The sequence below is a fragment of the Anopheles moucheti genome, chromosome 3, assembly GCF_943734755.1.
Source record: "Anopheles moucheti chromosome 3, idAnoMoucSN_F20_07, whole genome shotgun sequence".
Lineage (NCBI taxonomy): Eukaryota > Metazoa > Arthropoda > Insecta > Diptera > Culicidae > Anopheles > Anopheles moucheti.
The window spans coordinates 50,605,472-50,620,112 of NC_069141.1; the positions used below are offsets into that span (position 1 = coordinate 50,605,472).

The 14,641-nt window shown below is 39.6% G+C and overlaps 1 protein-coding gene across 2 annotated transcripts; it reads right to left on the minus strand.

Moving 5' to 3' along the window:
• Nucleotides 1-373: 373 nt before the first annotated feature.
• Nucleotides 374-14,092, minus strand: LOC128305361 (palmitoyltransferase app). Of its 2 annotated transcripts, none has more exons than XM_053042760.1 (10): nucleotides 13,915-14,088; nucleotides 12,636-12,951; nucleotides 9,372-9,906; nucleotides 8,933-9,278; nucleotides 8,735-8,846; nucleotides 8,448-8,602; nucleotides 8,221-8,342; nucleotides 8,016-8,145; nucleotides 7,408-7,492; nucleotides 374-2,078 (listed from the first exon to the last, which is right to left on the minus strand). In XM_053042760.1, the coding sequence occupies exons 3-10, from the start codon at nucleotides 9,527-9,529 to the stop codon at nucleotides 847-849; spliced, it is 2,340 nt and encodes a 779-aa protein (XP_052898720.1). In that variant the 5' UTR covers nucleotides 9,530-9,906; nucleotides 12,636-12,951; nucleotides 13,915-14,088; the 3' UTR covers nucleotides 374-846. The 2 variants fall into 2 exon arrangements, with proteins under 2 accessions (XP_052898720.1, XP_052898719.1); XM_053042759.1 differs by lacking the exon at nucleotides 374-2,078 and adding an exon at nucleotides 4,304-6,849 and having other exon boundaries at nucleotides 13,915-14,092.
• Between the last annotated feature and the right edge of the window lie 549 nt (nucleotides 14,093-14,641).

Consider the following 14,641-nt stretch of genomic DNA (forward strand, 5'->3'; position numbering starts at 1 on the left):
TATAACAACACCAAAATATACATCCTATGGATTAGTGTTGTACAGCAGTTAAACACATTTTTTTTCATTCTCCGTTTTCATTTTACTCCAATTCAAATCGTTGTCTTACATCACTCTAGCAATCGGTTGAATTCACACAACCATGTAGTCATCAATCAACTTTACCTCTCAAGCGATACGACATTGGTTTACCATCCCAAACATGCAGCTTAAACCCAGAAACAAAGTTTGAATGTTCGCATTCTCTTCAAATGGTTAGTAACAGCAAGCGAAAAAGTGTAAAACATGAAAGAAATAGAATGAATAACGGAAGAGGATGTAGAAATCATTCTTCTGATTTTCTTTTACGACACACTAGTCGCACAGGTCTATCATCTCAATTCTTCTATCATATTGTTGCAGCTGGGTTGTATTGTTTTTTTTTGTAATGGCTCATTTCGAACCAATGTATTGAGGGGAACGCTGTAGTGAAACGTACGTGGATGGTTTAAAAGGATAAAACGGTGTCTATAGCAACCAGAGTTTGATCGTTACTCTGACTAACCGCTTTCTATTTGAACTAATTTTGCCAACTGTATCTACACTTTTCACTATGCCCATAACAATAGTAGGCAACGGTATTTTTTAACAAAATGTACCAACGTGTAAAATTTGACACATTGGGGGTGTTTCTTGCGGCTTTTTTTATTTGTTCATTTGTACCGAACAGTTAGTTTGGCGACGGAGTTATTATACTTCACCATTGTTTAGCGCGTTTCGTACTTGTCACGAGAAGGGCCGTAACAAACGGTTCTGGCGCATCGGAATGTACATTTCTTTGGGACGGTTTTTACTCACAGCATCCTACTACACGATGGCTGTTTTTACCAAGCAGGACTGCGAATGGTTTCCGATCGAGCCGTCCAAGCTATCGAGATCGAGCGCCGTATCGATCATTGTGGATTCCTGCAGCAATCGCATTCGGCTCGCACTCGGCGATATAAACATCGGCGATTCGCCATGGGTGTTGTTGCTATTGTTGTTGTGGTGAGTAGACGAGGATCCACCATTACTAGCCATTACATTAGTCGTCGATAGGGAGGATGCTATTGCAGGCGTGATAGTGATTGGTACGGTCCCGCCGGAGCTACTAGACGATTGCTGAATGATTACATTCGGATCGAGCGTTTTGATGACATTTTTCATCTCGATCGTAGTAATCATAGTTTGCGGCTGCTTTACATGCGGTTGTTGTTGTTGCGGTGATAATGCTGCCGTACCTCCAAGACTTACTGAGGAGGACGGTAGCATTTTCGTCATAGTGCTTATGCCTTTCGCGGTGGCAAAGGAGCTGGACAGTACCGGATCGTCCAGATCGAGATCATTGCTAATAAACGAAGAGCTGAGCAGCTGCGATGGATCGTCTAACGCTAGATGATGATGATGTGCATGATGCGTGTGCAGTTGTTGCATTGCAGTTCCATTCCCCGCAGGAACAGTGGACAGGTCCGGAATGGTTTGACCACCGACAGCACCGGTGACGTTCGAGTAAACATGCTGATAGCTACCGGAACCAACGGTCGCAGTAGTAACGTCCACCGCGGAAACATTGCTACTTCCCACACTGGACCGTTTGGGTGACAGTAGACCAACGGCCGACCCGGACGGAGAAATTTGTGCCGGTGGCACATTGCTGTACACATTCTCGTGCCCACTAACGCTACACACCATCATAAGTTCACTAACATTAATAATTTCGTCCGCACTTTGTATTTTGTCGCACTCGCTCATCATCATGTTCGAATGATGATAACTAAGCTTGCCCTGTTGGCCACTCGTCTGCCCGTTATTTGCACCGTTCGTTACCGATTCGCGAAAAAGGTTCGTGTAGCTGCCCGTCAACTTATTGCTAGATTCATCCGATGGTACACCGTTGCCTCTCGTTTCAAGCTCCATTCCATCTTCGTCGAGTAGTACAGTTGTGGTTGTCGTATCTTCTTGGCCAACGATACCAGCACCACCAGATAGCATGGAAACATTGCCAGTCGTAGAAAGGGGCGCTTCGTTTTCTACCAGATGCGCCACACTGTTGGATTTATCTGCATAAGGAAAGAAAGGAAAACAACAAATGAGCAAATTAATAAACACAAGTTTTTAATTTACAATAGCAGTCTCTGATGATTAATTTAAGCGGTAAAGATAAAATAAGATAAACAGATTAAGTAACATACTCAAACGTAAAATACTGACTCTTAACAAAGTAGCGTTGCAAGAGTTGTAAACAGTAAACGGAAAAGGTTAGAATAAAACAAATATACAAAGGAAGGACACATGCACAAACAGTTACAAATTTCAACCCAGGATGATTTTCTGCTAATATTGACAAAATGACAACCGAAATCGGCCACGCTACTAAAATCGAATAAAACAGTTTTACCTACGAAAGAGGAAAATCTCAGAAAACACAAATAAAGCAACGAATCACTAAACATTGCTGCAATATGCGCGTATATGTTTAACTTTTTTTTAAATTTACATAGTTTAATAATGGTAATTTAGTTGATTTTTTTTAAAATAGTTATTAGTTCATGATATGTAATGATTAAAATGAAAGTATCTTTTTGTATACTTTAGTTTTGTTTTTCTTAATATCTAATTTTCGAATGGCGCTTGTCGGTTTAACATTTGTTTTACCTATTCAAGCTACATGAAATGCTTTATTTAATTTTGGTATTCTTTTTCTTTTTGTATTCATATATGTTTTTGTAGTGCAATCATCTGATTTCCACTGCCAGGAACTATCCCCGAAAATATCTGCTAAGAATAAAAAATTAAGTACTAAAAAGTGAACTATAATAAATGCAATTCTTAACTTATTTAAACATGATTTTCTTTTGAAATGAAATATTAAATCAAACCATACAAAAAGCTCTACGCCGTTACAACAGCACAACGAGTGAAGAAAAACAAGCTAAATGAAACAAAAACAAAAAAAATATTCCCTTTTGAAGCAATAGGAGTGTATTAAGCTATTTAAGTTATAAAATAATCATCGCACTAAAAACAAAAAAGGTGCAAACGGAAGCCATTTTTAGACAGAGCAAAAGGTACATAGTGGTAAAAACGAATCTGTAACTTGAGAAGTTTGGAACAAAAAGTGAGAAAAATAAATGTAGAATAGGAGGAGCATATTTGCAATTGAACCGTTTTGGAGTTGTTTTATAAAAAAAGGTCGTGACACTCACCGATACCCAACGCAACACGCAAAACACTGATAACGGCACCGGTTTAGTAAATTAAGGCTCGGGACAAAGTGAGAAGTGCGAAAGTAAAGAAGAATGATTGGCTTGAGAATGGTTTGTTCCAATTGTGCGCTCTAGCAAAATGAATCTCAACCAATTGCTAAGAGAAGACGCACTTTACTGTTGCTTTGGTTATATTAGCTATAGAAAATTCTGTAACTGTTGTGTGTTGTGTATTTTGTGAAATATTGCTATATCTGTTTTGAAAAAAAAATTTCAACATAGTAATGCACTATTGATGCAACATGATTGATTTTGTTTCATTTTGTCTACTTCTATCAGAGCGATTATATTTAGGTCATTTATTATCGTTTCTGATAAGTGTGTTATACTAATTTGTGTAAACCAGTTTGATTCGCGTTCTGTTCTTTTTAACATATTTCCTATTAAGCGCATGGAACAACGCCACGTAAGGATGTTAGGGCTGTTTTATTTATTGTTTTTCTTAGTTGAGATACTGCACTAAACGAATGATTCAAGCTGTTTACGCTAACAACGCATCTGTATATGCAACAAAGCTAATAAACAAGTATTTATAAGCTACTTTAAAATAGTATTCGTTACTGACGATGCTTATCGATCTAATTCATTCAACGGTAGAAGTGTTTTTGCACTTCCAAACAAAACTGTTTACAAAAAAATCCTCAAATAAAACAACTCTGTCGACTTTTGTAGCTGGAAGATCTTGTAACAATGGTCAGGTTTTCACATTGTATTCCTTTAGAAGGAACTTTCATAAATCTAACAATTTTTATATGACATTTTTTTACCACACGACGCTGTCCTTTAAAAGGCGTGGCGAACCTTTGGTTTTCGTATCACAAATATACAATAACTGTGTGTGTATGTGGTTTCTCTTTAAGAACAAAACGATGGCAATGCTCTACGTAATTTGATCCTGTTCAAGATATTTTAGAAATTCTTTTTTGTACAAAAAATACAAAAAGAAACAAAACCAGAAACAAAACATACGACGAAACAATTTGTAAAAGAAAAAAAAAATATTACAAGCATGACTTTGATTAGAAAACAATACTTGAAGAAATGAAATGGTGTGTTTGGTGTGTGGTTTTCTTACTAGCGAACAAAGCAATACTATAAAATGAAGCCAAAGTAACTCAGAATCTCTTTCAGGAACGTTAAAATACTACTTTTTGGTTTGGAAACATAAAACCGTAACAACCGTTTGCCATCATTTAACAGACCAACTAATTGGTAACCTTTATTTTCGAGCAGGAAATAGAATGATAGTGAATGACAGCACTAAAGTTAAGCCAAAGTTTAGAATGTTCGAACGATTGATACATTTTTAGGATTCTTGTAATTTTTCCATCACATTTTCTTAGCCTTATGCATATTAATACCACTATGTGGGGCTTTGATTTGATAATAGATGCATTGTTTTATCGTGAATATGATTTGATCTAATCTTTTCAATTATAACTTTTAAAATACAAAACAAAAATTATTACTTGTTCTTTTTCTTTTTCTCTCAAATTTAAACATACAAACAGTATGTTATTTGATGTTGTATTATTATTAAACTCTGGAGAGCTCAATAAACTATAATAATAATAATAACTAAGGATAAACAATACAATAAATTTTCACTTTTAAAATATAACATTTTCTTATCAACACTGTAAAGTGATAATAACAGATTCATCGAGGAAGCTAATGTTCTCGACATAAAAAAAACAATAGTACGTCATTGTGTTATATACATACCAACAGAAAAATAAAGGAAAATTCCAACTGCATTTGTGACAAACACACGGTACAGCAAAACATGTAATATGACAAATCAATGTGTCCAAACAACAAAACCAAATAATACAAGCATGTGCCTGTGTAATGAAGCTGCGCTAGAAAGACTAAAGTCTTGACTTTTCCATTTGCAATCGAGTGTTTTCCTTTGCGTGTCCGATCAAATGTAAATGAAATTGGAATACGGTAGCGGAGAGCATTATGTGAAATTATAAAAAATTACAAAACTAAAAATGTAGTATATGCTAGGTTTCGTTCGTAGCATCCTCATGTATCGAGTTGAGATCAAAATTGTTAAATTGATACTCGAAAACGTTTGAGAAGCGCTGCTTGTCGCTTCCGCCACGCCGCTGTACGTACGGACTATTATTACCGGTATTGTTTCCCATTCCTCCTCCTCCATTTCCTATTTCTCCTCCGCCTCCTCCGCCTCCTCCTCCTCCAGTACCACCTGTTCCTTGTCCACCCATGCCAACTCCGCCAACTCCACTTCCACCACCATCACTCCCATTCATACCGTTCGTACATTCCACATAAGGCGTACTGCTGCCACCTAATGTACTGGTCGCACTTAGCATGCTGCTCCGATTGCTTGACGAAACGCAAGTGTTCGCACTCCAAAAACTGGGACTAAATTGGCTAAACGAAAGAGCCGGTGACACGGGATTGGTTCCTGGCCCATTATTACCAAATGTAGTTGGACCGGTCAAGGGCGACTGCAGTGCCAGTGGTGGTGTAGGGGATTGGGAAGATTTAATTTGATAAGATGGCCTGCGGTAGAATTTGGTGTATCCACCATTTTGTTGCTGATGGTGTCGATGGCGATGATATGCCCCGCTAGTGTGTTGTTTGCCACCTCCGCTCGTTTTCGAATGTAGCATCGGATCCAGCTCACTGCTGCAACTAGGACTACCACAGCGGATCGTCCGCGGGCTGTTTGGGCACGTGTGTGGCGTAACATTTTGCCTTTGCTGTACCTGTTGTTGCACCTGCTGTTGGTGGTGGTCGGAGAGCGTAGTGATCGTATCATAACTTGCTAGATACGAACCGGATCCCGAACCGGATGGGAGCAGATTGCTTCGACAACGTCGATCAAGCGATGAGGTAGCGGAGGATGTCGAATTGGACGATATGGTAGCGGTCGAAGCGGAGGTGGATGAAGAACCGCCCGACGATGACGACGAGGCTGACGAATCCTTTAGCATTAATCCGTTACTGTACGGAATCACGATTGGCGGCGGTCCGTTGGCCGCCGGATTGAAGTGATTGTTTAAGCTGTTCATACTACTATCGGGCACATTGCCCAAACAGTATGGGCCCGAATTGTAAGTGCCACTGCTACCGTACATCGTTTGCTTACCGTCTTCAAGCGGATGATGCTGATATATGGGAAACTGTAGATCATGAGAAGATTTGCGAATACCGATCGCTCGATTTCGATGGTACGGATAGCGGGGTAGCGTCATGTTCAAGCTCATCATATGCAACGGTTGCGTTTTTTGCTGTAGCAGCTGCTGTTGGGAAACACTGTTGGCTCCATTCGGTGTCAAAGGATGTGGCACATGTTGTGTGTTGTGAAGAAACTCAGATTGGCTCTTTAGCAGCGGCATCGGTCCACTACCGATACCACCTCTCAGCAGCACAGTGGAGGGCGATATTCCACCACCGAGAGATGACCCTAGTAGCTGACTCTGATCGCTGTAGCAATATGTGCTGCCAGCACCATTACCAATGTTTGTCCCGCTGACACTATTATACTTTGACTGTGGTGCAAAGTATTTGAAATTCGTTGGAATCGGAACTGGTGTGTCGGAAAAATGATTTGCCGGTAGCAACGATTGCAATGATACCGTAGCCGTACAGGAGGAAAGATCGTACCCGGATCGATCGATCGGTGTTTGATCGAACGTCGCGTAGTTGTTTGCGTGGTTCGAGATATTAGTAGTGGTCGTGGAAGATGGCAACAGTTGGCGTTGTTGGTGGTTGTGGCGATTGCGGAAAGACGCGTTGTTAGAGGACGAGTGGTTGATGGTATTGTTGTTGGAAGTGTTATGCGAGTGATTGAGATTGAGAAGATTGCATTTCACCGAATGGTGGTACGGATGTGGTTGTTGCGTTTGTTTTGGCGAAAGGTTCACGTAAGATAAGGATAAATTATTATATTGAGGTGTAGTTTGTGATGAAGGTTGCAGATGGTTCGGTGTTGGAGGATGGTTGTTTAAATTCGTTTTAGTCGCAGTATTAGCAGCATTAGCAGAAGTTGCTGCTGTTGCATAGTTCGAGTTAGTTACATTCAGATGGTTTAGGTTAGTGAATGCACCGTTGTTAATTGAAGAAGAAACCGGTGATGTCGACTTACCGTTTTGTAAGTTGTCGTAGCTGCGCTGCCGGTACACTCCATTGCCACCTACACCTCCTCCATTGGTTGCGTTTTGAAATTCATGCTAAAAAATAGAAATGTAATTAGGTACAGTTCGGGTTACATTTCTTGTAATGATATGATTATAATACGTTATAATGATAACGTTATGATGTTATAATAACAACACAGTGGCAGAATCAGAATTTTTACTATCAGTACTAGCACTATTATTAGTTGAGAGTAGCGGTGAGAAATGTTTCAAAAATTGAAATTGAACTATGTCACTCTGGATAAACGGCCTGGAACGGATCGGAATAACGGATCATTACATACCCTACAAAGATTACTTCTTCATACAAAACACATCCTTTACAGAAAGACGAATAGTCAAATTAACACTCATTTTATCACTTTGATTATAAATTAATTAGTCTGTGTTTTAATGTTTTAAACTATGTTTTTGGAAAACCAGATCCATAAATGAATAAATAAATCACACAATTAATACATTAACGGGCAACCTCACATCCTGGTTGGTAGAGCTAATGAGTACTAAAAATAATATGGACACGCTGTACAATTAAGTAAACAAAACTTCAACTTACATCCATACTGTAATGTTTGTTCAGTGTATCCATTCCTGGCTGCATCACAACCAACGGTGGTACAGTGGCACTATTGTATTTATCTGTCGCCTGCATTTGCGTCCGATACTCGTCCGTAACGACACCGCGTCTAAAATAAATTGCAAAAGCCAATGAACCAAAAATGTTCTTACTCCCGCCGAACGAGTGTTATTCAACGCCTTACCGATCAATCAGCGAGGGTGTTATCGGGCCGCACAGTATGTGAAAACAGTTTAAGCAAATGTTTCCCTGCGAATACGGGTTTATTGCCTGTTGGCCACCCTTTGAGCTGAATGAACCTTTTATCTGTGAACAAGACAATAAGGAAATGGAATTGTAGTAAAACGGTACTTCACAAAACAAATCGCACACCGTATTATGTTTGCCGGCAGGGTTTGTTTAGATACCTACATCTTCATTCGTTGTTTGATCACTCGTAGTAAGGTAAGTGTGAAATCCAGCCAACCCGATAACAGACCACACCGAACAGAAACAAATTATCGCTATTATCACACTGGAAGGAGTCCGCTTGACGACGTCAATGAACTGGGTATCTTCCTTTAATACTGTGTTGGATTGTAAGGTAAGTTGAGATGAAACATATAATGATTAGTTATTACCGACATATTTGACACCGCGTGTAAGAAACATTGATGAAGTGATTGGGTATGAACTGATCGCAACACAAGGACACTTACACATTACTATGTGAGTCGTTGTGCAAGAAAATATGAATACTGCTAGGAATGCCAACGAGACGATGAACATGTAGAAGAACCGATAGTTTCGCTTGCCAACGCAGTTGCCCACCTACAAGAAAACATTCGGAAATAAGCAAACCAATCGTAATTACTTCCGGCTAGACAAAAATTTTTTCGTCGACGCGTAATACCTACCCATGGACAGTGATGATCGAATCGATCAACGCAATTATCACATAAGCTGCAGTGGGAGGCGCGTGGTGGTCGGAATATTTTACACGTAAAGCAATATTTGAGCTTCACCGTTTGTCCTTTCACGAAGACCTCCTTGGTGCGAGGCGGCGGCCGATAGGTAGGGCTGTTAAGCGAGTTTGGCACCTCGATCTGCTTCTCAATGTAAGCCGCCTCGTCCTGTGAAGCACGCGGAATGATGCCAGGATCACTGAAAGCCGTCCGAAACAGGGAGCTTAGCGTGAAAATGAACAGTATACCACCGATAATGGGAATTGCTGGCGTGATTCGTTGTGCCAGAAATGGGCAGCTGCAAGCAAAGCAAATTTAAAAGAAAAAGAACAAAAAGAACATAAGTTCCTCACTCAGACTTTGGCTTCCAGAAAATCGACGCTAAACTTACTCAAACACGAAAAATAATCCACTGGTCGCGGTAATCAGTATGACCGTGAAGTAAAACACGCCCGAGTTTGGTGCCGTCATCAAGTATCCATCGCAGAAGAATTTGTTCCGACCGGCAAATATTTCCCATTTTTTCGTCACCTTCTGACTCGGAGCCATTTTCTACGTTATGAGTTCGGCCGTTTTTGTCTGCGTCTTGCGTTACTATTGTCAGGCCCGGATAGTTTCCTACTAATAACTATCTTTTATCTCCAGAAGATGGAAAATTCCCCGGTTTTACATCACCTTACACACAAACCATATCAACTATAGGATTCTTGATGATCAAGTCACAATGTTGCTAAGCAATAGTTTTTTCTTCTGCATAGCAATAACAATCGTGATCTTTCTGCAGAATGATTCAGACGTCAATTTATTTTCCTGCTAGGATGCGTCTTCTATTTTAAAACAGGATCGGTTGTTTGTTGACTACTATGGTTCCTTTCGGCAGATTTCTTCACGAACATGTCTAATCAACTATAGTTTACACTACATTTCTGTAATCAAAAGAAAAAAAAGTGAAAAAAGAATTAAAAACCAGCTGATTCACTCACCACACGAGGCGTAGTCGTGTGCTCTCTCTTCTGACTATTAGCTAATATTTAATCATAAACGATAGAATATAATCTAACAACAATGGGGTGGTGGTGATGGATATTTGTTTTTCCTTTTAGCGTGTTTCCTTGCCCCTCTAATCTATGTCTCGCACCAATTCTACACCTGTGTTAATTTATATGGTCTATTTTAAACTTAACCCTGCTGTGCTATACTACGCTGTGTTCAGCATATTTAACGAAATATATTATTTTTAAATTTTTCATAACTGGCATTGAATGAATAAACCATCTGCATTCTATTGTTAGCTCCGTTAGATCTTTTTTTGTGGTCAGTTTTTTTCTCATTACTGCACAATATAATTTATTAAATTACGATTAATACATTAGTCAATTTAGTTTAATTAATTTTACTCTAATTATTACAATTTTGTACTCCTGATTTTAGTAGTTGGTATGTGTTTAAAGGTAATATAGATAAATAAATAAACCCACGAATCGCTGCGACCGATGTTTTGGTTAGGGTTTTGCCATATGCCGACTGTGAACACAAACCCAATTAATAGACCACCGCATAGTCTAATCAAACGAATCAATTTTAAACGCATTGGACAGTATTTTAACTTCGTTATGATGATAGTTCCAGTGCTTCTTATATTAGACATGGACACACACGCATTTGTTGTCCCGCAACGTCCTGCAGAGCCAAAACAGAGCACTGCTTTCGGTGGAGCTAATCTCGACTAATTTAGCCATTCGTAACGGTACAAGAGGCCCTAAAACAGCACTGCAAAACCATTGCGTCAACGAATATTATTGTAACGCAATAGGAAAAAGACAAAATTAGAAATATTGAATGGATCATCTTTAAAAGGCTAATATCGTGAGGTTCGTTGTTGATATATTATAAGTAAAATTTACCTTCCAACCTTTAATTTCGAAAAGAAGTAACTACATAGCACAGCATTTGTTTGAATAAACTACTACATTTCAATTATTGCTTTCCGGACAATGAAACACAACATTGTACTGTACTAATCGTAATATCTCCTCAATAGGCATGGCATCATTGTTGATAGGCATGTCAATATGTACCAAATTGAAGCATTCGATAATAAGTTTAGTATGACATGTTCAAATTAGAATATCTACTCGAAACATACGGAGTATGGCTGGCACCATGGGCAAAAGAGCTACGTGAAAATCTTGGCAGCTTCGCGGGAAGCAGCACGTGACTATTTTCGACACCTTTCGCTAATTACACGATTTTGTCATTGAATCAGCTATAGCTTCGATAGCATATCTCGGGAAGTGGGTTCCTATATGGGCAGAGCCTAACAATTGTCAGGACGGAAATACTATTTTTATACGCTTGATTTTCCAAAGTACGTTCCGAACGAAGGGTATTGTTTTCCGTGCACCAACTGCACTGATGTTTGTTGATAGAGGGGAATAAAAATCCTTTTCAATCAAAGCAGGCAACATTCGAAAGCACAAAATTCCACTAGCCCATGTTTTGCCAATAAAAATCAATTGCTGTTCAGGTCGATAGGAAACGATAAAAACTTATTTTGTCCGCCATTATCTTAACACATTACTCATCATTTTTGGGGCAATAAAACAAATGCAGATAACGAAGAACTTATACACGGATGTGATAACGATAATGCGACCCATTACTAGGCGCAGTAATTTACAAATAACTTCACATTACCCATCAAGCATGTAGGGGCTTCAACATAGTTCGAAATGATAAGCCTTTTTTCTTCAACTTTTATTTGGATTCGATATCTTGTATTGATAACCATATGCCCAATAATCCGACATCGCCGATTAAACGTACGTGACGTGCGGAATGTGTGATTTTCTATATATTCAATTGGCCTGCTGTACATTTGGAGAACTTGAACCAATATGATGATTTCCTTTTATACATTTGATTATAAACAGTAAAGAAGAATGTCGGAACGTCCACAAGGAATAGCAAACAATGCTGGTTATTATCGTAGTTAACTATCTTCATAAAATACCGCGACCTTATTGATGTTGCAACTAACATCGACGTTGGCAGGAAGGAAACACAATTTTGCCCTAGTTTATGCAATAGGCACAAGGATCACACAACAACCGGGTCACAGAGGTTTTTTCCTTCATTGCTGGTAACTCTCATAGCCACCTAGTTAGCAACCAGGATCAAATGTCGACGATGCCTCCGAGCAACATCATGGAAGAGAGGAAACAAAATAAAAAAGATTCTAGTCGAAACCTTTTCTTCAAAATCTACCTTAGCTACATTTCAAGAATTTATGGATTTTATCAATTCAACTAGACTAAGATGGTAATGTTACTTTTTCCACAGTTTGTGTGCAATGCTGTGCCTGCACTAGAGCACTGCGTTGAAATGGAAAATTAAGTGAAATGAAAGAAACAAAAAACGTGACAAGGTTGTACACACCGGGGAGCAATCGATATAACTAGGCAGCGCAGATGGGCTGTGATAATACAACAAATATACGAAAGACGAGGATAGCAACAATAACATAGCATTATGCTATGACTCATGGAGGCATGCAAATAAGTAAACACATCAATAAATGTGTAGGTCACATCAATGATTTCTAAGGCCAACGGTATTGTGTTTTAAGTTGCGGGTGCGAATGTGTATTCCTTACCAGTTTTAGCAAGCCCATAAAATAAGCACGCAGTATAAAGAGGAAAGATGCAGGATGACGAACCGATACGCCAAAACGCAGCACAGACACAAACACGGCTAGATTATTCAACTACACTTTTTCACTACACAAATGCCGCAGCATGCTTTTCTTTTTTACAGGACACACTACATCCGACACGGCCTACTGCAAACAGTCTGCATTAGAAACCGCCGGATGCGGTTCGTTTAATCGGCGCACTAAAAAAACACATTCTATTTGACGGTTGTCATCACTCATCACTGGGGCACTGTGGACGAGGCTGGAAATAGACGTGCTTTCACGCAAAAACAGGAGCTACAGGATCTGTTTAAACTTCGGAATCTCTAATGCGTTTCGTTCACGTCGGAGGTCCTGGTTGAGGAGGGATCTTGACTCACAATGGCTATCGAAAACGTTATGCTTTATGGCACAAAAAGTTAATAAAGGTGTTAAGAAATTAAAGCAACGAAAGAAATAACTTTTGGACGATCCAGTCCCCAATAGCAGACAGAAATGCAAAGTTGAAAAGTAACGACAACGTAAATGCTGTATGCCTTTGTATGTAGTGGAAAACAAAGAGGGGCGATTCGATAGGAATTTGCAGCAACAGCCTTTTTATCACTAGTGAAACGCACTCGCCGCGACACGCGTATTGACCTTCGATACACAACTTTGCACCTTCTCTTTTGTTCTCCAAATCCACCACCTCCACAACTCCTCTTTGGTGGCACTAAGTAAGTACAAGCGATTTATTTCGCCACAGAAAATAGCGAATAGACCCCAAGTCAAAAATGACACTACACAACAGTAATAGCAAATCGCACCCAATTGAACCGTGTTCGAACTAGAACGTTCACGCACAGAACGCAAAGCGGAACACCACGCGTAGTGGGCAAGGTTGCAGATTGCTTGAATTTTACAGTCGAACACTTGTGCGAAACCTTAAAGCGTCGTACGCTCACGGTGTTCTACTTATTGTTATTACTCCTTACACGAGATGTGGAATGAAGTGTACGTGCGGCGGAACAGACGATATGTCGCTTCCGAAGATTCAATATTGTTCACTGTTTTCCAACGCCGCCGTCGAAACGTATTAGGCGAAAGTGGCAATACATGGATACGGGGATTACGACGGAACTTCACGTGTTTGTTGCTTTTATTGCTGCTGTTAGTATTGTTCCCCTGGTATTCGATTCGATTTGAGCAGCCCACTGTCGCGATGGAACTAGACAAAAGGTTGAACTAACTGATTAATTACCAAAGAACGCTTGGCTACTGCACTCGTACATAGACGCGCTCACTACACCGCACATTCCCGCACATTCGAACCATCTTTACACTGGATTCCAGCAGGTAGAAAGCGTCTAGAGAGCAAATTTGTCTGCAATTGTTACCAAATTCTGCTGCAGCTTTCGGGTCGCGATCACCATACATGGAAGAGCTGATGACAGAACCAATCCTGTTATGTTGCACACAGTAGGACCATCGTTGCGTGTAGGAGTGAAAGAAGCAGCTAGCTGCATTACATGTGACAGCCAAGGTGTATAAAGAGCAAGTTGTCCGAAACTTTCGATGCTGGTCGACGGATTCGCTAAACCCATCAAAATAAGTGGAAAACAACCAGTATTTTTCGTTCGTTGCAAAATTCCACAGTTGATGGACCATTTATTTATACTTCCAGCCAGATTTTACGGAATAGATACATATTACAATAGATTACATTTCATCATTCTTGCAATCTAGTCTAGGGTTCAAATGACTAAAACGGCCGAAATGAGAACCAGAAACATGAGGTGCCAAGAACTACTCGCGTAGTTAAAAGTACAAAATTTATTAAAATAAATGTTTATTGCTATGATTTACCTAAAAGGGTAGGTTTTGTATGTGGCACAGCCGTTGAATTTAATCATGCACGAACCATGCTGCTCATAGTATTATCATGCGAATTGTAATGATAAGAAAAGATAAGATTTCATTTTAGCCTG